This window comes from Mus caroli, chromosome 2 (assembly GCF_900094665.2).
Source record: "Mus caroli chromosome 2, CAROLI_EIJ_v1.1, whole genome shotgun sequence".
In the NCBI taxonomy this organism is placed as follows: Eukaryota; Metazoa; Chordata; class Mammalia; order Rodentia; family Muridae; genus Mus; species Mus caroli.
Window position 1 is genome coordinate 152,857,262 of NC_034571.1, and position 23,755 is coordinate 152,881,016.

Genomic DNA, 23,755 nt, shown 5'->3' on the forward strand with positions numbered 1-23,755 from the left:
CCTCTGACCTAGGCACCTCCTCCTCTGACCTAGGCACCTCCTCCTCTGACCTAGGCACCTCCTCCTCTGACCTAGGCACCTCCTCCTCTGACCTAAGCACCTCCTCCTCTGACCTAGGCACTGCATTCTCTGTCCAGCATTCTGTTCAGATTTTTCACATCCCAGAAAATTCCATGCTGGGGTTTACTCACCTGTTCCTCCTCTGTGGCTTGACTGTGTCTCACTCAGCTCAGAATCACTAACCAAACAATCCTACAATAGTGCTAACAGTGCTTGCATCAACAAGTTTAAAAATTATCCAGAGGAGAAGAAAAAAATTATTTTTTTCCTACTGGTCACTCTGCTGGAATACTATGAGCACCAGAGGAAAATCACTGCTTGGTATTTCTACAGAAGCCTTTAACAGTAAAGAGAGCTCACTGTCAGCACTTAGGTAGCTGGGGAGGTGGTTCAGAAAGTACAGAGCTCAGCCTGAACACACGAAGACCAGAGTATAGTCTCAAGAAACCATGCTTTTTAAAAATGGGGAAAAGTCAGATGGGACAGGGAAGCTGGCTCAGCGGTTAAGAGCACTGGGTATTTTTCTAGAACCTACGTGATGGCCCATAATTATCTGTAACTTCAGTTCCAGGGGATCTGATACCTTCTTCTGGACTCTGTGGGCCAGGCAAACATGTGGTACATATGTACACATTTAGGCAACATTCATATAGATAAAACAAGAATTAGTAAATCTAAACTCCCTCACCAAACCCAAACTTAAAACAAACCCAACCCTAGGTGGCAGCACATGCGTGTGACGCGGGAGCTGGGAAGGGAGAACTGATGATCTCTCAGCTCACGGCCCAGCCTCCAGGCCAGGAGAGATCCATCTCAACAACCCAAAAGGTGGATGCTACCTGAAGAATGATATCACACATGCACACGCATACACACTTCTACCCCAGATCAATGAAATCAGAACTGGTAGATTTGAGGGTCCCATTGATCCCAGTGACTAAGGGTGGAAGTTCAAGTGACCCTACAAATTTGAGACTAGCCTGAGCAATACTGAGATAACACTACCCTTACTCACCTTTAAAAAAAAGGTTAGGATGTAAATAAAATGTCACTATTAAAATGAAAACATAAGACTAAACAAACAGTAAAATTACTCTATAGAATTAGACAGGGGATAAAAATGCCTCTTCCACCTCTCAAGTTATATACAAAACCTGAGAGGAAGACTCAGACAAACAACACAAGCCATCAGGCACTAAACAAAGTCTAAAGAAGATTTTTCTCAACCTCCTCCATGCTTCACGAGGACCTGCATTGAGTTTAGAATGCTGTTTCTGTGCAGTCTGCAGGGATCCTCACAGCAGATGTCTTAGGTGCTTTAGGATCAGAATAAAGCTTGTTGGTGTGCCACACATCAGTGCCAGATCAAAGCCAAAATCAACCTTCCACCTTCTAGGTCTCAACTCCTGGAGAGCCTTACCATGTCTGAGTAATGTTGCTTGCCACCTGGCCTTGCTTATTCAACTGCCAGTGGCTCTCTTTTGAAGCACTGGAGGATTTGGGTTGCTTCTATTTGAAATAAGACCCTTTGGTTTATTTCTCCAGGCTGTATGCATTAAGGGTCACCAATGGGTTACTATCATCTATTCTAGAAAAGATGAGGACATTTCATGATGACAGAAAACATGAACAACTTAAAACAGGTGTAAAAGATCCATAAATGAAATACATGATGTCTGAGAAATTAATTTCTCAATGTAGAATGTTTTTTTTTTACCTCATATACTCACCAAGATTCCAGCCTGAAGTGTTTGCTCCTTCAGGAAGATGAGGTCCATCCCTCCTTCAATATGTTTTCGCCTTCCTCTCCGCCTTCTCATGGCAGCATCATCCCTCCTGAGGCTTCCGTTGACAATCTGCCCAGTCACTGGGTGGATTAGACCAGCTTGCAGAATTCCAGACAAGTCCATACCGAGAGCTCCTTGAAGTGAACTGATAGCACCAATCTTAGGGGTGCTGGCACCCACTGGGAAAGGAGATGTGGCTCCTGGAGACCCCTCTGAGGAGCAGGAGAGGTCTATAGCTGACTCTCCATGCCAGCCATTGAGGACAATGGGTGGACGCCCATGGGTGGCAGAGTATTCTTCTAGGCTCCGAGCTTTGGCATCCCTTTCCACCTCAAACTCATAGGGACGTCTGTGCTTTTGTTCATCTTTTGTGAAGACTGGGGCTAAGAAGCTCTCCTGTGAACACACATGGCAAGAAGTTTGAATGTAACCTCTGTGGCCAAACACCAGCTCCTTCTCTAAGCCTCATTTCCTCAGGCCTTGTATTATTTTCTGCTATCTTCTCTGTGACCACAAGGGTCCACAAATACTAGTGCTAAACCCCACTTATTAAATCTAGAGTCTACTTTGGTGAATCTACACTTTAACAGGCTTCCAGACTATACTTGTAGTAGCAAGCATAAGCCCAGAGATTCTCAGCCTCAGCTATATCTCAGAATCATTTGGGAAGTTAAACCAAACCAAAACAAACCAAACCAAACCAAACCAAACCAAACCAAACCAAACCAAACCAAACCAACTCAAGTCAATATCTTAAGCTACACCAGAACAAGTAAATCAGAGCCAGTAGTTTTTCAAAGTCTCTGGCTGAGTCTAAAGTGCAGTCAAATCAGATTCAGTGCGCCAATAACTCCTAAATCACTTGCCTTCCTTCCATATAAACACCCCTTTCTGCCCCAATTTCATAATTGGTATCTGTCCTCCAAAGGCTTAAAGACACTTATTCTCTCCCCAAGTCACAGCTGCCAAGTTGATTGCTTTCTCTTCCTCTAACCTACAGCCTAGAATGTTTCTCTGCAGCACCCTTACCTGGCATGTCTCTCTTCTTTCTTTGTTTCCCCTGACAACCTGCAGGCTCTAGTTTAGGAATAAAACCATATTTTTACTTCTTTGTACCAAAACTTTGTTTTAATATTTTTCCTCCTTGAGACAGGGTTTCTTTTTGTGTAGCCCTGGCTGTCCTGGAACTCAACTCTTTAGACTAGGCTGGCTTCCAACTCATAGAAATCTGTCTGCTTCTGCCTTCTGAGCACTGGGATTAAAGGTGTGCACCAAACTACTCAGCCCCACTGGTTTAAGGTCCAGAGTCCTAACTAACACTACCTGATTGAAAAACTAAACTAAACCCCCAAATACTTGTTGAATAAATGACTCCATGGAAACATGGGATGCTGCTGCTGTTCTGTGGTAGCCCATACCAGCCATAACCATACCTTCTGGATCTGGGCCGCCAGTGCTGCACCATTGCTGAAGCTGTGTTCTGTTGCCTCTGGCTCTGAGAGGCTGCTTCGAGAACCTGCACTGCTGGATAACACTGGTGTGGGCAGTGCACCTGAGGGCTCATACTGGTGGCTGCAGGGCCACTTCCCCTTTAACACCACATGGCAAATATTATCTAGGCGGTTAATTATCACACGATCCTGGAGAAAAGAATAGCAGCACTGAGAAAAAAAAACTGTCAAGTTACCAAAGTCTGCAAAGTCCCTGAGAGCAGGAGGTAAATTTTTCACAAGGAGCTGACCAGAAAGGAGTGTTCAGACACACTCACTATACAACCTATAAATGTCATAGTCTGGGCAGTAAAGAATATATCTTCAGTGTTATGACTAGGGGCAACTTGCCATTTTCCTCTGATTGTTTAATTAATCTGGTGAGTATTACCCTTCTTCCCCTCTTAGTGTATCACCTTCAATGTTCAGGCATATATACAGCTAAGTTTGTCCAGCAGTATTTTTATAAGGTTTAATGCAAAGGAATCAAAGCTGGGAATGGCCTGAGTGGAGGATGCAAGCTCTGAGAGATACCTTTGGCCATTCTGAGAAGGAATAGAGGGTTTTCTCCTGCAGTAGCTGAGCAATGGTGGGAGCCCGCACTTCCTGTGCCTCTTCCCCAAGGTCTCCTGCAACGCCTGACGCCGAACTCTTACTCTCTTCCTCAGAGTACTTGCCTGGGTAGTCTGCAAAGATAGGTTAAAAAACAAACAAACAACTAGATAGTTGGGAAATGCTAGTGATGTAAGGGTTCTGGACATGTGAACCTGTCTGTCTCTTCTGTCTTTAATTAGTCCACTCAGTCTATTAGTCCATGTCTCCTATTTCCAGGAGAATTAAATTCGTTAAACCAGAGGCAAATTCTGCTTAGGGCCACTAAAAATGTTGACATCTAAGACTACCTAAACATTTCTTGCTAGCTTAGTGGACAAGACAATAGTAAACACTATTTTGACAGTTAAAAAGAGGAACGAAGTGTGATAAACCAATAGGATGAGATTAAGAAAGGATGACATCATGAACCTCCCAACAAAGAGCCATGATTCATGTAAAACGTGAAGCAAATGAGCCTGGAGCTTTACCTTAAGACCAAAGATTTTATTTATATATTTTCCTCCCCCCCCCCCCCTCTATCTATCTATTGAGACAAGGTCTCATTATGCAGCCCTGGCTGGCTTGGAACTCATTGTGTAGACCAGGTTGGCTTTAAATTGGAGATCTACCTGTTTCTGTTTCCCCAGTGGTGGGCTTAAAAGCGTGTGCCATCATGCTAGGCAAGGTTTAAGTGTGGTATGGAATCTCAAAGACCTTCTAATAAGTAATGACAGAGAATATGGAGAGGGCAGTAAAATGTTCAAGGTTCTGAGAAACTCAGACTTCTTTTCTTCATAAACTGACAAGGAATGTGTGTTACTTCCCACTGTGAAATGAGTCTCCTAGGGAGCCGCAGAAGCTCCTTCCTATGAGCAGCCTTGCTAGGACTGGTGGATTTAGGAATAATCAAGACAGGTAGCTAAGGGTCTGAGCTCTCAGTGTTCGCCTTCCCTCATAGGGAAGATAGAAAACCACTAACTTTAAAGAACAGCTCGATTGTGGCAGTGCTGTACAGGGAGCAAACAACCATAGCTAGGTGGCTCACACAAATAATCCCAGTATTTTAGAAGCTGAGGCAGGAAGGTTGGACTTTGAGGCTAGCTGTGTCTGTAGATTGAGAACCTGTGTCACCCCTCAAACCCCAGGCTAAAAACATCTAAAGAGAAGAAAACATGATGTACTGACAAGGAATGAAGGGAAGGCTTATCCTAAATAGGTTAGTAAGTGAGGGACGGCTGTGCAGGAGAGAAAGCAATTGGGGAAGGGCAGGGCATGCTAAGGAACCAAGACAGCCAGGAGTATGGAGAGACGTAAAGCCAGGGTAGGGATCGCCTTGGTCATCCTGAGTCTTGTAAATCAAGACATAAAACTGAATTTTGCTCTGGAGTCAATGGGAGCAACAGTGAGAGTTCTGATGCAGGGGGACAACCCTTAAGGAACACTAGTAAGCTACTGCTCTCTCAAGACTTCAGGATTTCTCATTTCTCGAGTGGGCTAACTTGCCTGCACTACCCTTCCATACCTCTGTGGGCAGTGCTCTGTAGTGTGTGCATTGGTGCCAGCATTTATCCTCATCACAGAGCTGCCAGCCTCCCAGCCCCTACCACAGACAGGAAGAGTGCTCTCCTCTCACATTTACCATGTGCTTATTTATCTGCATTTTTAGTACCTCATCTTTTTGGTGATTTGTTTATTTACAAAAGGGCCAAAAGTGATGTGAGTCTTATAGTTTGATACACTGCATGATCTTTGTTGGCTCAGGTTAAAAGGAATCCAGGAGCACGGTCATAGATAGATCCTCATGGCCTGGCCACACATCCACCAAGTCACTTTCAGTTTGGTTTTCAAGTCCTTACTGTAGCTACTATGTACATTCTAACTTGGGTTCAGTGCCATTAGTTATTAATCATAGTGATAAAAACTGAAGGTGGAAGTTTTTAAAAACTGGCAACATGGGTTGGGGAGATAGGTCAGGAGGCAGACAACTGTGCAGTTACTATGCAAACAGGTGGCCTGTACTTGGATCCCCAGAAACCACAGAAAGGCTGGGCATGGTGGCCTAACATCAGTGCTGGGAAAGCTGGAGAGGGCTCCAGGGCTCACCGCCTAGCCAGTCCAACTGAAGAGTGAGCTTTAGATTCAGTGCAAGACCCTGTCTCCAATAACAGAGAGTAATCAACATTTGGCCTTCAAATATGAATGCATATTTGTGTGAGTACACACAAACACATACATAAAACACAAATAAAAATTAAAAAAGAAAAAGAAACTACACAACCCAAGATTGTTAAGCTTTTCTCTCCCTGCTTAAAAAAGGCCATTGCTGTCTCACCCCTGGAGTACCCCACTCAGGATCAGATAATGGGAAGAATAAACCTCACATACCCTCCTGGACCTAAGGAAAGGAGTAAAAACCACTGCTGCTCACTGGCCTGCATCCTGTGTCACTGTATGTATGTTCCCACAAAGCATAGAAAATTTCAGAGTCACCCAGATTTTTTTGAGGGAGGGTCTCACTGTACTGGCTGGTTTTAAACTCAAGAGATCCACCTACTACAGTCTCCTAAATGCTGAGATTAAAGGTATAGGCCATCACACAAGGCTTGAAACTCCTTTTAACCTGAATCCCCAGTTAAGATTTCCCTATTTAAAAAGATCAAATCTATGTTTTCAGTTGTTTGTAACTATTATTTCTATTTGTGTTCAGTTCTAAGAGAAACCTAACAAATGCCCTGACATAAAGCACAGGGTTTTGACGATGACACGAACATCTGCTTTCTATGCTCACCTCAACAAGGCCAACTTGACTTGTATTTTTGGAGTTCCTGCAAATTAATGGCACCTGTATTAGTTGCAGGTCTCTTATGTCCCAAAGTTACTCTACTTCAGCTAGCTCAGTTCATCTAGTGCAGGAACAAAGCATTTTCCTGTGTCAGTTTGCATCCTCTGCACATAAGCACACAGTCCTTCTAGGTAATATGGATGCTGCAGTGCAGGCACTGACTGTCCACGGTCAGCCCAGTCCTCTGGGGTGACTCGGCTCAACCACTCTGCTGAATTTTCAGATCAAGACCTTGTACCTCTTGGGTTTACCCACATGGTGAGGGTTTAGGAGTTAAAACTATCGATTGTGGCTCCGACAGCACCCCCCTTCCCATCACATGCGTACATAGTTATGCATACTGTACCTTGACTGTGGCAGGTTCCATCTTTCTCATAATCATCTTTATTCTCAAAATCCATGTCTTCTGGTTTGGGCTCACTTCCCTCAGGAACACACATGGAGAAACTCTTCCCCCCCTCTGAACTTGCTTTCCATGGTTCCTTTAAAAGCTCATGCTTCAGTTTAAGTGTCTCTGGTGGAATAATAGCAGCCTCACCTTCCACTGTCGTATTATTGGCTTTGCTTCTGTACAGGTCTGGCTGATAAGCCTTGGGTTTCTCTACTTCAGAGTCCTCGCTCCCCAGGCCATGTGCCCACCTTTCAATGTGTTTACAGTGGCACTGATTGGCTGGGGGAGGAAAGACCCTCTGTGGCCCAGCAGTCTTGCTCACCACCTCCAGCCTTCCTTTCTTGGCTTCATCTTGGTGGAAGTTGAGGTTCTTTCCCCTTGGGATGTTTACAGTGGGCTTGGGGAAATCCAAGACCTCTGGCTTTTCAGTGGTGCTTGCTACTATGGCTAAAGTGTCGTCCTCATTTTCTTCCTCCTCCTCATCACTCTGATGTAAAATCAACTTACTTTCTAAACTCTTGTTTTCTAATAAGTCAATTAATTGCTCATCTGAGGAGAAGTTTCTTTTGGGGTCATAGACACTAAGACTACATAGATCTACAAACCCACTTTCATGTCCTGTATCTAAGGTAGGGGACACTAAGCATTTGGCCTCTCGGTGGCCTATGGTTTCAGGTCTCCGTCCTGTCTCACTGCAGCAGGGCTCCCCTTCTTTTGAGATAGATACCAGCAAATGTTTTCCATTTTTAATATTCATTTTAGCTACTCCTGCTTCTAAGCTGCTCATGAGAGAGGAAGCTGAAGTAATTTCTGCCTCAATACCAGGAGGCTGGCAGCTCTCATTTCTGCTGGCTGAGATGGTGATAGTATTTTTCCTGGACTGTGTGTTGGTAGTTGGGGCCTCCTGAAAAGAATGCGGCTCTTGGCTGAGTCCTGTCTTACCATATATCATGTTCTCCAAAGACTCAGGCAGCAAGTTTTCATCATGGTCAAGAGAAATGACCTCCTGAACTTTGGAAACAAAGTTTTCACACGTTATGTCAGGTAAGCCACCCTCAGGCAGGCAGAGATGATCATCCCTGCTTTCCATTCTCATCAGATTCTCTGGCTCACTTTCAAGAGACTCTGAAGTCCTACTCACTGGGGTATAAGTAAGAGACTCATATAGTTTAGAATTGCTCTGGTAAAGGCAGCAGAGACTTCCAGGTGCCTGGGTGTCAGTTCTTTTGTGTTGGGCATAGTTTCTATAGGCATCTAGGAAGGATAGCTGGGGGTCATTCATGATGTAATAGTCAGTGCGGTTGAGCCCATGTTTGGCGGTGCCAATGAGCAGGTCTCGATCATGTTTCCCACACTCCCACCAGACTGGGAGGTAGAGGCTGGGCCTGCAAAGCTGGAGGCGCTCATGTAGTTGAGGACACATGAGCACCTGCTCACGGACTTTCCTCAGCAGTTCAATACGGTACAGAGTCTTTGCTGCCCGCTCCTCAGTGATGGGTTCAACATAGATGCTGGCATCAGGGGGACCTGGAGAGAAAGACACACAGAGCTTTATACAAGGCCATTGTAAAATAGAAACAAGCCATGGTTTCCACTTAAACCAATGCTGTGTGCCCTGACTAAACTCCTGACATGTTCTCTAGCTTCCAAAAAATCCTGATACAATCATTCCTGTCTTAAGGACAATAGAACAGGTCCAGAAAAGCCACTCTCCTTAAGGCAGTAAAGGAAGGGTCAAATCAAGTCTCATCAATATGACTCCAGGGTTCAAATTAGCTCCTTGACTTGAATAAACAAACTTTAAAACCAAGCCATATTTGGGGGCAAGAGGCTCAATGCTTGTTTCTCTTTTCCTAAAATGTGGCAATATGGCCCAGAACAGTTTAACCAAACACGAGGCTGAAGTGAGACCAGAGGGAAGATGTGTTAAATTCCAACCAGGCAGAAACATCAGAAGGGTTGCCTACTGGATCAGGAGGTGTTTAAATGATAGCACTTATTTTATCTAAGCTAACACAGAGAAAATATTTAGTTCTTTCTTTGTTTCTTAGTCTATGTGTATGAATATTTTGAATGTATGTATGTGTACAACTTGGTGCACACTTGGTGCCCTCAGAGGTCTGAAGGGGGTGTCAGATCTCTTGGAACTAGAGTTGCAGATGGTTGTGAGCAACCATGAAGGTGCTAGGAACTAAACTCAGGTCCTCTGCAAGAGCAACAAGTGCCTTTAATTGTTGAACCATTTTTCTAGCTCCTAGATCTTGATTTTAAAAAGCAAAACCAAACAAACAAGGAAATAAACAAAACCCCCTATACTCTGGAAAGCATAGTTAGCATCAATCTTGTAATACTGCGGTGAGGCTTTAGCTCGATTTTAACTGTCACAGAGGTTCTACCTTTTGGGAATTTATAGATCTGAATTACAAGCTCAGACCTCCAACAACCTACCAGTATTTATCAGAATTCTTCAGACAGAGTCCATTTTTATAGCTCAGCTATAGTACTTCTGTAATTTAAACTTAACATGTTCTCTTCCCACCTCCCTGCTGACATAAGAGTCTTCTCACCATCATCTTTCCAGGCGGGGAGACGACACACATTCCGACACATGGCTACAAAACTATAAAAATAGTGCTCCAGGCTCTCATCTGACTTCTTGTCCAAACGAGAAATGACGCGGAACTGTGTCCAGTCAAAGGCTTTCTTTTCTTGGTCATACACAACACCAAAGGAAGACACTGTCCTATAGAAGTCAGCTTGCTCTCTTCTAGTCCACCTGAGAGTTAATTAGAGGAAAGGTGAGCTGTTTTGTACTTTTAGAAATAGGATCCTGTTGTGACCCTGGGACCCAAACTGGTCTTGAGTTCAAGGTCTGCCTACATCCTCTTCCTGAGTGCTGGGATTACACGTCTGTGTTACTAAGCTTCGCACTGGCCTGTGTATTTTATTATTAAGTCAAACAGAGCGGAGAGGCTCACATCTACTTCCAAAGAGGGAACTACTTTTAAATCTTCAGCTCCCTCTTCTTGTACTGATTTCTCTTTTTCAAAGTCAAGTATGTAGACTGTGCTATTTCTTGGTCATCGATTTTAGGAATTATCTAGCTAATCTTTCACTTGTTGGAGATAAAAGCTAAAATATTAAAAATACCACCTGCATTTTGCCTTTCCCTCATGCTCTGGGGTCTTTCTGTCCCGTCTTGTTCAACCTCTCCTACTGAGAAGGCGAGCGCTCTGACTCGCGTGTTCCCTTACTTTCTCCCTCCTACTCTGTGGGCGGTGGCCTATGGCCATCACCTTCTCTGGGACACAAAGGTCCTCAACAGGATTAAGACAGTACTTAGAGAACAGGTAAGCTACCGTCACCTCAGTCTTTATGAGGGTTCTTGGGTATGCGCTCCACCCCAGCTGGGCACAGAGGTTGGAATGAGGAATCAGAGGAAGAATAAAAAAAAGGAAGGGGCTCTGTAGCTGTGCCAGATGCACTTCTAAATGTTGTACTGTCGAGAGGGAGTACAGAGAAAAAAAATAGAATTTTCTATCTTTTAATTTGCTAAATTCTGCCTCAGAAGAAAAATAATCTAAAGACTGAGAGCTGTAGCTCTTCTGTGTTCATTCCTAGCCTTACTGGCCTATTTAGCTTAATTCTCATACGATCAAGTAACTATGAGTAACATACACTTTCTATTTGGGTTTGGATTTTTACATGTATTTATCGATCTCAAAATCTTGATAAACACGAGATTATAGTAGGACAGCTTCAACACACACTATTCCTTTTGTTGTTACAGGAATCAGGGAGTTTGAAATGGCATAACATATATCAGTACGGTGTTTTAAAGCTATATTCTCAGAAACTGGGGTCTGACTGTGGGAATAATACAAGTTAGAAAGTCTTACACCTAGGCATTGTGCACAGAGGGTCTTATATCTATTTGCCTCCTTATTCACCACTGGAGGCTGTGGTTAAGAAATTCTGAAGGCAGTCTGTCACCTGGGACTGCCCAGAATTTCTTAACCCATGTACCTCTAGCTACTAGCCTTTCCCTGTCCCCTTTACCCAGTGACCACTTTTCTAAAATGCTTTCTTGCCCCGACTGTTACCTTTTTTGGGCTTCCTTGTTGATGAGGTCCATTTCTGAAGTTCTCCTGAACACTTCCTCCTGAACCCAGTATCCTTGGTTACCTGGGCCTAAGATTTCAGGTCTGCATAGCTCCTTGCGGTTGCAGCGCTGGTAAATAGTGACCAGACGCCTGAGTCGAGCAGTGAGGGCAGAGGAAACTGGCCAGGGTGATTTGTCTGGGTCGGAGCCATCCTGGGCTTCAAACATCAGTGAGGACATTAGTATTTACACATGCAAATGCAACAAGAGGGTTTTTCCTTGTTTGTTTAAACACAAAGAAACAGGCTTAGTGATTTACAACAGCTGCTTTAACATCAGTCAGGAGCCAGGCTAGTGGGAAAGGCAACAATTTTGCTTTAAAAACAGCTTTGCATTGTGGTCAGTGCTGTTCTTGCTCAAATGCACACCTCTTTCTGGAGGGCAGAGTCACTCTACAGAAAGGAAAGAGCAAAATTCTGTTGCCTTCTTCACAGTCATGGCTTATATGCAGCTGACCCTTCCAACTACCAAAGCTCCAGTCAAGATTTAACTGAGATACAAAACACCCCACACCAGTGAGATTACAGTCCCTTCTTTACTGGTCAGATTATGTCCTGAAGACAGCGCTTGTGTAACTTTTGCATCTGATATTAGCTGGAGGAACTCAGAGACATGTGTCACTCTAGGGAAGCTTAATACAGGTCAACTTACTTTGAAGTCTCCTTAAAGATAGCATTGATTTATATAAACTTCACAGTAACTACAAACTGGGACCTTACTTTTCTTTGCCTGCAGGACACAGTCTCACCTGCCTGGCTGTCATCCTTCTTTTCACCAAAAATGCCATCACTTCCATCACTGGGACTCGCCTAGGGATAAATGAAGCCATTGCATCAGCGAAACTGCAGCCCAGAAGAAACCACTGAGAAAGGCCCTGCTGCAAAGACTATGCATGCACAGAAAAGCCTCCGGACGTCATAAGACCCAGACAGGCCTCACAAACAAAGCTCACTTAGGCAGTTCCTCTCATATGCCCTCCCCCAGAGCTTCTTCCCACAGAGAATCAGGTTAAGGGATGGGAAACTCAATTACTATTTATAAGCACCATTTCTGTTTTAGCTGTGAATTTAAATATCTGCTTTGCAACCACTACTTGCAATTTAATACTGTCATCTCACAAAGAACATTTCTGTTTTTCACTGTGAAAAAGTAAGGGTATCGCTCATTATGGAAATGGACACTATTTTTTATAAAACATGACTGCTCCAGACATGGGTCCCTATGGTGTAAAACCCTAGGAACTTAAAATTAACATTTGAAGCTCCAAACAAATCTGGAGTAAGAACAGAAGCACAGCATTTGTTATGTCAGTGCATTAATGAAATTGGCTGAACAGACTGCTTCATTAGCTTTATCCTGTCTCAAAGTAAAACTTTACAAATGTTCTTTACAAATGATGATTTGGGACTGGGAAAGGAGATGCCCAAGTTAAGAATGTTGAAAGCGCTTGTTGCCTCCTGGACAGAAGACAGGTGCTCTGACACAGTGAAGGTGGATAGACATACAGAGCTTCCAATAATTAAAACTTAAAACATTCTTTTAGGCCCTGAAGCCATGTATGGACCCAGGAGAGAAAACTAGAGAAAGTGCAGAGAAAGAAGTCCATTTTCTGAATATGTATTTCTCCTGTGTAGAATGGGGGTGACAAAACCCTTCACATGTCCCCTCTACTTATTCCAACTATCTCACAGGTCCAGACAACTGCCCCAGGAGGCTGAGTCACTCAGGGTCTCAGGCTATAACATGGGCCTCAAATACAGGTAGTTTGATTTGAGGACCAAGTTATCTAAGAAAGGGAACCAAAAGAGTTCCAGAAAAAAATTGGCTTTGGAGGTGAAAAGACACTTAGGACTGGGGAGCACTAGCTAAGCTGCCTTCTACTGTCCAGAACTGTTTCCTACTATTTAACAGAGCAGAAAATGAGGATGATCTATGATGCCATTTTGAAATGGCATCAAAAAGTGCCTCCGTATCCTACTCTTTAGGCAGGTGAACAAAACTAAAAAGCCCTACTACATCTTGTCTGTCTGTCTTCCAGCCAACAAGAGCCTTTAGATGTGGCTAGAACATCTGTGAGGTACTTTGAATGCTGACATTTTTAAGGATAGATACTGGCAGGGGGAAAATACTCTACAGCATACAAAGCATGGACAGTAGAGTGTACCAGCCTATCAAGCAGAGGGAACATCCCCTCTCAAGCCATAACGGCAGCTGACAAGGGCTTGCTCACAGCTACAGGTTCCCAGTGTGGTGTGAGGTCAGCACACAGTTTTCTCCTCCAGTCTATCCAGCAGTTTCTGCTGGTGCATTTAGTAAATGTGAATAATCCTTGAGTAAACACTCACATAGGAAAGTTCTTGGTATGAATAAGTGCTTTTTCCTGTATACCATCTTTTGTAAAGCATTTATTGTCAACAGAATGTCAGAACATGGCCAAGTAACCAGATGAATGTGAGTTCGATGCACAGGAAGCCAATAGTTGTGGGTACACAGAAGGTCTTACAGCTGAGCTCACAGTTTAACATGGAACACCATTTTCTACTTATAAGGGGAAGACATGTTCATCTAAGAAATAGGAGTTGACTTCAGGTAAGGGGTCCATAGTGCTGATGACAAGGGACAGACAGAACACAATTTCTCCATCCTGAGAACAAAGCTTTGGGCAAAATGGTTCCTTCTAAGGTGCTTTTCTTCTTTTGGAAAATGGAGAAAGTACTACTTAGCTTATTACAGGGTGGTTGTGGAATGTAAAGAGCAATCTACATGCTGGCACAAAGCCAATGCATTAATAGCTGGGAGCTGGGAGGAGGGAATATTAACAGACACTTAGCATTTCTCCTTTGCCTGGAGTATATGTTCTTATGTAGACTCCAGAGGATCACCAACAGCAGTAACAGCACCACTGAGGTCTACTGAGTCTAGGGAAGAAACTGCTGCACAGGCTGCAGTCAGTACTGCGTAAGAATTTTTAAAAACGTATTGTTAGCAACCAATGTTAGACAGCTGGAAAGTATGGAGCAGGGAAGTCACTAAGCTAATAATCAATGGTGATGAAACTCAGGGTCAGAAGTGACCTCTGAGGGGCTTGTGAGTGCAGTGTAGCTCTGCAGGCGAGTGGACACACTGTGCTCCCTCCAAAGTAATGCCGGCAGCTGAAGGTGGCACAGCTATGTACATGGTATTTCCCTACTGAGGAGTGAGGTACATTTCCTTACTTAAAACTAGAAGGCCTAGTCTCCTCTGCGCAGGGCTGCTCCCCCCACCCCCCATTTTGTCTTGGTTGAGGTGGCAGTGGCAGTGCAGACTTGGGAGGGATCTCCGGATTCAGGGGATTTCTCCTATGCCCTTACCAAATCCCAGTGTCAACACAGCAGTTGGCCAGATAATGAGTAAAGAGCTAGGCTCCAGGACTAACAGTGGAAAAATCAGAAGTGTTAGTCCTGGGGACTCTGTCTGGTGAGTGAAAGACAAGCAGTGGCTATGCACGCAGTACCAAAGGCAACATAGAACATCAACCAGGGACTGTTGGGACAGGTCTAAGAGGTGATTCTCGAGCTAGACACTGAAAAAAAGTAAAGGAGTCTGCAGAACACAAGGATCTCTGTATACAGGCAACAAAAGGTCTGAAGCCAGAATCAAAAAGACCCTGCTGATGTTTCCATTTTGCAAGAAAATCAAGCATCCTACTTTTGCATAAACTTTGTGTACAAAGTAGATATAAAACCAAACGTCATAAAGCTCAGGCGTCTTACTACAGAGCCTGCAGGAGCAGATGAGGGACACTTTAGTTTGCTTAGGATCTATGTAGCTGACTGAGACTGTGCTCTAATTCTGGACAAAGGGGAAAGAATGATGCCTGTTTGTAAGTACAAATAAAATTTACATACAATTAATACTGAGTTTAGGGTATCTTTTTTTTGTTTGTTTTTTTGAGAACCCTATACAGGGTTTCTCTACGTAGCCCTGGCTGTCCTGGCACTCACTCTGTAGACCAGGCTGACCTCGAACTCAGAAATTCGCCTGCCTTTGCCTCCCAAGTGCTGGGATTAAAGGCGTGTGCCACCACTGCCCAGGGAGTTTAGAGGATCTTAACCCACAAGAAATGGGTTCTTGTTCAGTTCCCGACTAAAGGTTCCTTACAGTAGGATTTGACCATTTAAGTCATAAAATTTCCTTACAAGGTTTTTCTCCTCCTCCTCCCTGATCTTCCATTGGCCACAATTTCACCCTATTACTGCTTTCCTATTTTAGAAAGCACCCAAGTCCCAGTCTAGACAGTGGCAGCCAGAACTGCAGCACAGCAAAGACAGCCCTTGCCACAAAATACTGTGCTAATAAAAGCTGTTTCATTACTTGTTGTTTTTGTTAACAGAGGTGTTACCTTCCCAATGTGCATAGCAGTGTGATAAACACTGTTGACGATTCTGGGTTTGAGACCGAGACCATTCCAAGCACAAATATTCTTAAAACTGTGTGTGGTTCATAAAACAACCCAGCTTCTGAACTTTGAACCTTGTAGCTGGCAACTGTCTTCTGATCAAAAGTATCACAGGTGTCAGAACAGAGAGACAAGAGGAGCAGACCTTATCATTCCCATCGTTCCTCCTAACCTTGAAACTCTGTGTGTGAAGCTGCCAGAGTAGCAAGGAGCTGGAGATGATTTATGTTAAAAATTCAAATGAATCAGAGTCCAGACACAACAGGCCTGCTAGTCTCATGAAGTCAAAGCTACTGTGCTTGCCTGAATATGATCAATCCAGCCAACACTCTAACGTAGAGCAGGGGATGGGGGTGGAGAGTGGGATTTTGTGTGTGTGTGTGTGTGTGTGTGTGTGTTAGGCTAATCATACTCTAATGAGTGCCCACCTGGAATAATAACACCACTTTCCCACATGGGACATAAACTTTTCAAGAACTTATTTTCCTGTGTTGCAAAGGCTTGAGACACAGTGAAATGAAGGGAATCAGAAAACAAAAAGCTCAGAGAGAATGTACGCAAATACTAAAGAACAGAACAGAACTGAATCCAACTGTATAATCAGGAGAGTGGAGACTCTGGTTCTAAGTAGAATCATCAAAGGGCAGTGCTGTGCAAACTTCCAATCCATGAAACATTCTGATTCAGAACCCATGGCATTTGCCAGACACATCTGCTCTACTGCTCAAAGACAGCATCTGCTCAAATGGCACTGGGGCTCAGCCTTTGGCTCCTGGGGCATGCACACATACCTGGTAAGCATTTAAGACCATCCCTATCAGAAAACAGGAGAGAGGAGGAAGAAAAACCCTGAAAACCATTTTTATCTAACAGGAAAAATAGCATATGACAAAATTCAACAGCTATTTATGATAAAAACTCAGGAACTAGAATTATGGAAATGCCTTCTGTTTCTGATAAAGAGACCTAACAAAAAGAATCTACAATTATTATTATTATTATTATTATTATTTTATTTTATTTTTGGTTTTTTCGAGACAGGGTTTCTCTGTGTAGCCCTGGCTGTCCTGGAACTCAGTTTGTAGACCAGGCTGGCCTCGACTCAGAAATCCGCCTGCCTCTGCCTCCCAAGTGCTGGGATCAAAGGCGTGCGCCACCACTGTCTGGCTAGTATTATTTTTATAATAAGAATTAAGGGGCTGGAGAGATGGCCCAGTGGTTAAGAACACTGACTGTTCTTCCAGAAGTTCTGAGTTCAATTCCCAGCACCCACATGGTGGCTCACAAGCAGCTCTAATGGGATCTGATGCCCTTTCCTGGTGTGTCTGAAGCCAGCTAGTGTACTCATATATATAAAATAAACAAGTAATTATTTAAAAAAATAAAAATGCATTAAAGATACTTACTTATTTTATGTTTATGAATATTTTGCCTGCATGTATATATATGAGCCACATGAGTGCCTGGTGAACTGGAGTTATGGATGGTTATGAGCCACCATGTGGATGCTGGGATTTGAACCCACATCTTCTATGAGATCAAGTGCTCTTAAACGAGGAGCCACCTCTTCAACCCCTAATTAATATTACTCTAATGATTAAGTGTTTTAATCCTAATGCCTACAACAAGGATATTTATTCCACCAATATTACCCAATAAAGTGCTAAAAGTTTCAGCCAGTACCATAATCCAAGAAAAGAAAAGAAGTTTTAAAATTTAGACTAGACAGGAATTTTAACTTTGTATTTGCAGATGATGACAAGACAAAAAAATCCAAAGTAATCCATAAAAAGTGGCCTAAAATGGGTAAGCAAGCCCAAAACAGCTGAGGGTGCAGGGCAGGCAGAAAACACGCACAGGATTTCTCTCCTTGTGGTAAGGAACATGGGAATGGAAGTGAGATCACAACAGCACTTACAATCACTCCCAAGAAGAAACAATGAAACGAAGTAACAATCGAGTAGAGCTCACACACTGATGAAAAGAAACAGAAAGTGAAATAAAAAAATGATGACAGGCAGCAGCATACAATTGTAATTTTCCTTATTGATAAAAAAGGTTTAATGTAACTTCTACTAAAATTTCAGTCAGTCTCTGAAATTATAGAAACTTTTTTTAATGAATTAAATATTTATTTACTGAGTGTGTCCTGTGGAAATCAGAGGACAACCTGCAGGAGTCAGTTCTCTTTCTCTTAGGTGGTCCCAGGGAATAAACTTAGGTTTGGTACCAAGCACCCTTACTCGCTGAGCCATGTTACCTGTCTAGATAATTTTACATAGAAATTTTACATGACAATTTTACAAAGTTACATAGAGAGGCACAGAATAAGTAAAGGTCAAGTAATTTTAAAAAAGAATAGAGTGGGAAGGGATCAGTTGGTTCAATTTTAAGACTTAAGACAAGGATGCAACAATTTAGACTATGTACTACTGACAGGATAGAACAGAGAACTCAGCAATGGAGCCTCACACACAGGCCAACTGGGTTTTCTCAAAGTTAGGAAAGTAATTTGATAAGGTTAAAAGTATTTATGGATCAACAGGATGGGAACAGGTTAAATTACCTTGATCTAATTTTTGTTATTTAAATTAGAACTAATCTAAACTGGATCATAAAACTATAAAATGTGGGGGAGGGGAGGGTGGAAGAGGCTCTAGGTTGTCAGGTAAAACAGCTGAGACCTGGCACCATAAACCCAACCCACAAAAGCAAAAGTGAGAAACTTGTTTCTTCAAATTAAAAACTCTTGCCACATTAAAGACAACGTGGAAAGGATAAAAAGGCAAAACTGTAAGGTGAGAGAAAATATCTGCAAACCACCTGTCTGATAAAAAGAAGAGTATCTGGCCAGGCAGTAGCTGTGCACACCTTTAATCTCAGCACTCAGGAGACAGAGGCAGGATCTCTGACTTCAACACCACCCTATCTCAAAAACAAAATAAAAAACAAACAACAAAACCACAGGACTAGCATCTGGAACCTATCACGGCGTCTGGGAGAGCACAATGAAAGCAGAGCATGAGTGAAGGGCACGAGAGCTTGTCCTGCGTGGAGCACAGGAAACTGTGACACCATAAATGCAGGAGGTACAGGAAGGAAGAGGGCAGAAAAAGTGAACTGCACAGCTACTCCAAAACAAACATGTACATTATATAAACAGTGTCATATCCATGTCATAGAATAACTATCAGCAGCCACCCCTGGCCCCAACCTAAAACAAAACCAAAAAGGGAACCAACTACAGTTGGAACAGACAACCACCTGGATAGATTTTAAGATTATGACAAATGAAAACAAATCTGTCAAAGGTTCATACTGCATGACTGCATTCTTAAAATGACAGTTATGAAAATGGAGAAAAGATCAATAATTTGGTGGGAGGGGCAAACAAATGGTTATGAGATAGAGATAAGACCAGTGTAGTCACTCAAATGTTCTGACCGTGACTCTGTCAGTGTCACCATCTTGAATACGAAATGATTTTACCTGACCTTACTCTGGAGGACACTTGGTACAGGTACTGTGTTTTACAACTCTATCTTAAACGGCAGCTATCTGAAAAACTTTTTTAGACTACAAATGCAGTCAAGTTTGTATCTTGAAGTTTCTGTACTAAAGGGTGATACAAAGACAGTGCAGCAATGTTACCCCACTCCACCCCCACATGATGAAGTCCTCCCTAGGCAGGAAGGAGCATGCAGGACCAGAGCGGTCAATCTGACTCACCGTTTGCTTCTGGAGACCATCCAACTTGTCCTCAGCACTGTCTTCTTTATCTATGTTGCCTCTAAATGAAAGTAATTATGTAACACTTAGGAGTCATGTTATTACCAAGGGTGCTTGTAAGAAAGCCCTCCAAGTCTAAAGGCAAGGTTAGTAGATATTCTTCTCACTGGCATTCAAATCTTAAGATTTTTCCTTTTCTTTTCGGAGAACCTTAGAGAGACTAAGAATGAGAGAAACTACCATCCAAGACTGCTCTCGTGTAGGTGCGTAAAGACTTCCATTCAACTGAGACCTCACATGTATTAGACCTTGTGATCTACTCAGGCATACCCTGAGGCTTACTGTTCAACACAATCTTTAAAAAGTAACCACAGCCTGTCAAGAGCGGTCTCCACTTACAACTGAAAGAGAACAACTCTAGTCCAGACAGCAACTGTGCTCATCAAGTGCTCACCGGAAGGAAGCGCAGCGACCATGCTCACAAGGTCCTCTCTCTCTTGTGCTGAGAAGGAAGGGGAATCATCCTGTCAGATATGACACTTGTGACTCGGTTAGCTGCTTCATGTCTCCTGGAAGCCTAACTACTGCTGAAGCCTGTCTGTCACGATTCTTCTGCGTTTAAGCTGGAAAGAAGCGTCAGCTGCTTTGCCCCTACCTTAGGTGCGTCACTGGAGTCACCACAAATATAAAAGCTTTGAGCTACACGCAGGCACCTGAACCAGGGAGTGTTTCTCCTGAACCAGTTAATTTAACTAACACCAGGATAACCAGCCATCCTAGACCTTTGTCAACATCTCCCAAAATACACTCTTATTATCCTGACCACAGAAAATGCCTTAGGGGCATAGAGCATCATGGCAGCTAAAGTGTTCACCAGGGGTTATTGGCAATGCCATACTTTCATGGCTAGGTCTAACTACAGCTCTGGGCAATTCAAAGCACCTTGTCCTCAGCAGTGGAGAGATCTGGCCAAAGCTGACAGTACACATCTAGGAGGTAAATTCTACTTTCTAAAAATTTTTATATCTTGGAGATAGGTTTTAGCTGTTGCTTTAGTTTTCCTGAGAACTCACACATTTCGAGATTATGCCAACAATAAATAAAAGTAAGCCAAAGAGAATGCTTCTATATGTTTTTGTATACTACCCTTCACTATGCTGAACTGTTACTACCTTAAAAAGTGGCTCCTGAGTCTGCCTTAATTGGGGGATATTTTATTCTGGAATAAAACCAGCAATCAGATGAGGAACTTTATGATCAGGAAGGCTGTATTTGCTGGGCCTGCTTAGTGTTTTGCAGGGGGGAAGATATATAATTCCCCTGAGAGCCCTCTGACCAGAATGAGATGACTGTGGTCAACAAGCAGGCAGGATAATCAGCCCGAGCAATCCATGAAGGACAAGAATTGGGATTTGGTCCAAAGAACAAGTCTAAGGCATAGCAGGATGAATCCAAAGAAGCGATTTGAAGGACACAGGCTTAAGAGAGATGTTGGACATTGAGGGAAACTGGTGGTTTGAGTGAGAAATGTCCCCACAGGCTCACATTTCTGGATACTTGGTTCTCAATTTGGGAGCTTATGGAAACTTTAAGAGGCAGAGGAAGTATATCATTGGGGATAGGCTTTGAGACTTACAGCAGGGTTCCACTTCCTGTAGCCATGAAATGTGATCAACCAGCTTCCTGTTCCTGCTGCTACATCCTTTCCCCTCTATTACAGACTCCCCTTTGGAATATTAAGACAAAATAAACTCTTCTGTAATGCTCTTGGTCATGGTATTTCATCACAGCAACAGAAAAAGTATGAATACATAGATACAGAGACCTGGTGTATGTGGACTAGGACACAAATTGGTGGCAAGGCCTGTGACATCAGAGTGGGCCTATGTGGCTTCTCACCTTTCAGGAATGTCCGAAGTTCCATCTGTAACACCCTGCTCTGCAGAAAGGGACTTCTCGTCAGGCATGCCAACTTTCTCCAGGAAGCAGAGCGCTGGGTCAGCCCGCATGGCATTGTACCTCTCATAACCTGAGCAGGCAATGACAAGTGTCAGAAGTCAGGTCAGAACCTATCAGATCTGCTCCTGGTCTGAGACATTCACTTTGTCTCCCTTATTCAGTAAAAAAATCAAGGCAAAACAAACTCAAAATAATGCTTATTTAGGATTAATGTGATCCTATGAGGTGTCCTAATGGGGAGATTCGGGAGCTACTAGAGACTTCTGAGCAGTTTCTCACCAAAACTACAATTTGTGTAAAACATCATGTTTGTAAACAGATGCAGGGGCCAGACCGTTCTTCCTGGCTTGCTGCTCTGTAGAGCACAGGGAAGCAAGTGAGCTATGTTTACAGTCTCTTCCTCCTGTCCCAGAACTCTGACAACTGTTATGTCCCCAATGGGCTTATTTTCGTATAGTCCAGCTCTATCTCACGAGTTAGAACAGGAAGCTGAACAAAATGATGGAAGTGCTGAACTGTGAACTGGACCATGGTGACGGTTTGCTGGGTTACTAGACTTGGCCCGGTATTATAAACCCAGTATCACAAAATTCCAATACACATTTGCCAGGGCTTTGGAATTGGTCCTCATAACATTTAAAGTAAACAAAAGGAATACTTTTGACCCAGAAGATGAACTTTAAAGACAGTGAAACAATGAAAAAATGCTTCATGTGTTTGCATGTGGCTTCTATTGCTCTCCTTAATTTCTGAGACAGGGTCTCACTGACTGCCTAGGTGGCTCACCAGTGAGCTCAGGTCATCTCTCTCTCTGTTCTTTCCTCAGGTCCCAGTGTCAAAGCTTCAGGTGCATGCCACCATGCCCAGCTTTTATGTAGGTGCTGGGGATACAAATTTAGGTCCTTGTGCTTATGTGTCAGGCACTTTCCAGATTAGCCACTTCCATAGCTCTCCCCCGCGACCCGCATTGTACTTTAAAGCAGGAGGAAGTCTGGTATTTTACTGAATCTAACAAAATCTTTTTTGTGTGCTGGGTAGGGTTGGGGGTGAGAAGGTGTCGGGTCTCCTGAAGGCAGTACAGAATATAATGTAATCTTGTAAGACAAGGCCTGTTCAAGTTAAAGACTAAATCTATCGTCAAACCAACCTTCCAGTCCTACCATACACTCCTGATGTCATGACCTACCTATCACAATGGGCTGTACTCCCCAGAAACTGTAAGCCTTTTTCCTAAGCTGGTTTTGCCAGGTTATTTTACTGAAGCAACAGAAAAGGAACTAATATGGTTGGAAAGAGTGCCTACTGTGAGAGCATGGAGATATGAACTCAGATCTCTGACATTCATATAACAAAAGAAAGCATGGCTGTGTGTGCCTATAATCTTAGTGCTGGGTTGGGGAGACAGGAAGGTCCTTGGGGCTTACTGATCTTCTAGCCCAGATGTAAAATGATGAGCTCCTGGTCTAGTGACAGAAACTGTCTCAAGACAATAGGTATAGAGTGACAGAGAAGGTACCCAACATCTGCCTCTGGATGCACACATGTGTGCATATCTGACAACCCCATTTCCAATGAACAAGACGGATCCAGTTCCAACGTAAGTACAAATAGGCAAGAGAGGAGGATAAAATATCACGCTCATTCTTTGTGACCACAGCTGCCCTTTTGAAGTTTATTAGTAATATATTATGGAACTCCTATGAGTCACACATCCATCTGGTCAAGACTCCCAAATGGGCAACTGTACGATTTGGTTTTCAGAACAGTTGCAAACACACAATGGAATTGTTGGGCGTTTGCAGGAATATATATAGCCTAGTCTATAATGCTTGACAGGGATGGGATGGGGGGGTTTGTGGAGGGGTAACCAGGTATCATTTGAAATGTAAACAAATAAAAATGATTAATAAAAAAAGGAAACAAGATTGTATCTGTATCTTATATCACATATTATGCTAAATTCTATATTTCTTATAAGATACACACATAAACAACTCCTGTAGATATTAAGAAAAGAATAAGCTTTCTGGGTAACTGATCTGGAAGGATTAATTTCTTAAAAACATACCGTGCTTGAACACGCCAATGAGAAGGGACTTATCAGCTTCAGCATCCCACCAATCCACTGGGATCTCCACATAGTCAATGTCAGGCAGAAGCACATCCAGCTCTCTGTGGGAAGGAGAGTGTGGTCTCTGAGCTATTGAACCCTGGTGTGAAACCATTCCTGGCTGCATGCTTAAGTAACCATAGAGACAACGGATAAGGTAGCAGCTCAGGAAACTCTAAAACAAGGACTCCAC

The 23,755-nt window shown here is 43.2% G+C and overlaps 1 protein-coding gene across 6 annotated transcripts in view; it reads right to left on the minus strand.

Annotated features, from left to right (window-relative positions):
• The window catches only part of Chd6 (chromodomain helicase DNA binding protein 6), a 158,719-nt gene that overhangs the window by 9,097 nt on the left and 125,867 nt on the right, over positions 1-23,755 (minus strand). For 3 of the 6 annotated variants that reach the window (XM_029474373.1, XM_029474372.1, XM_029474374.1), the window contains 11 exons: positions 23,521-23,624; positions 21,393-21,522; positions 19,948-19,995; positions 19,494-19,554; positions 12,075-12,135; positions 11,268-11,484; positions 9,732-9,940; positions 7,120-8,691; positions 3,872-4,023; positions 3,281-3,487; positions 1,791-2,243 (listed from right to left, as the gene is read on the minus strand). In XM_029474373.1, the coding sequence (XP_029330233.1) occupies positions 1,791-2,243; positions 3,281-3,487; positions 3,872-4,023; positions 7,120-8,691; positions 9,732-9,940; positions 11,268-11,484; positions 12,075-12,135; positions 19,494-19,554; positions 19,948-19,995; positions 21,393-21,522; positions 23,521-23,624 (3,214 nt within the window). The remainder of the gene's footprint in view (positions 1-1,790; positions 2,244-3,280; positions 3,488-3,871; positions 4,024-7,119; positions 8,692-9,731; positions 9,941-11,267; positions 11,485-12,074; positions 12,136-19,493; positions 19,555-19,947; positions 19,996-21,392; positions 21,523-23,520; positions 23,625-23,755) is intronic. The other 3 variants (XM_029474375.1, XM_029474376.1, XM_029474377.1) reach the window with 2 other exon arrangements.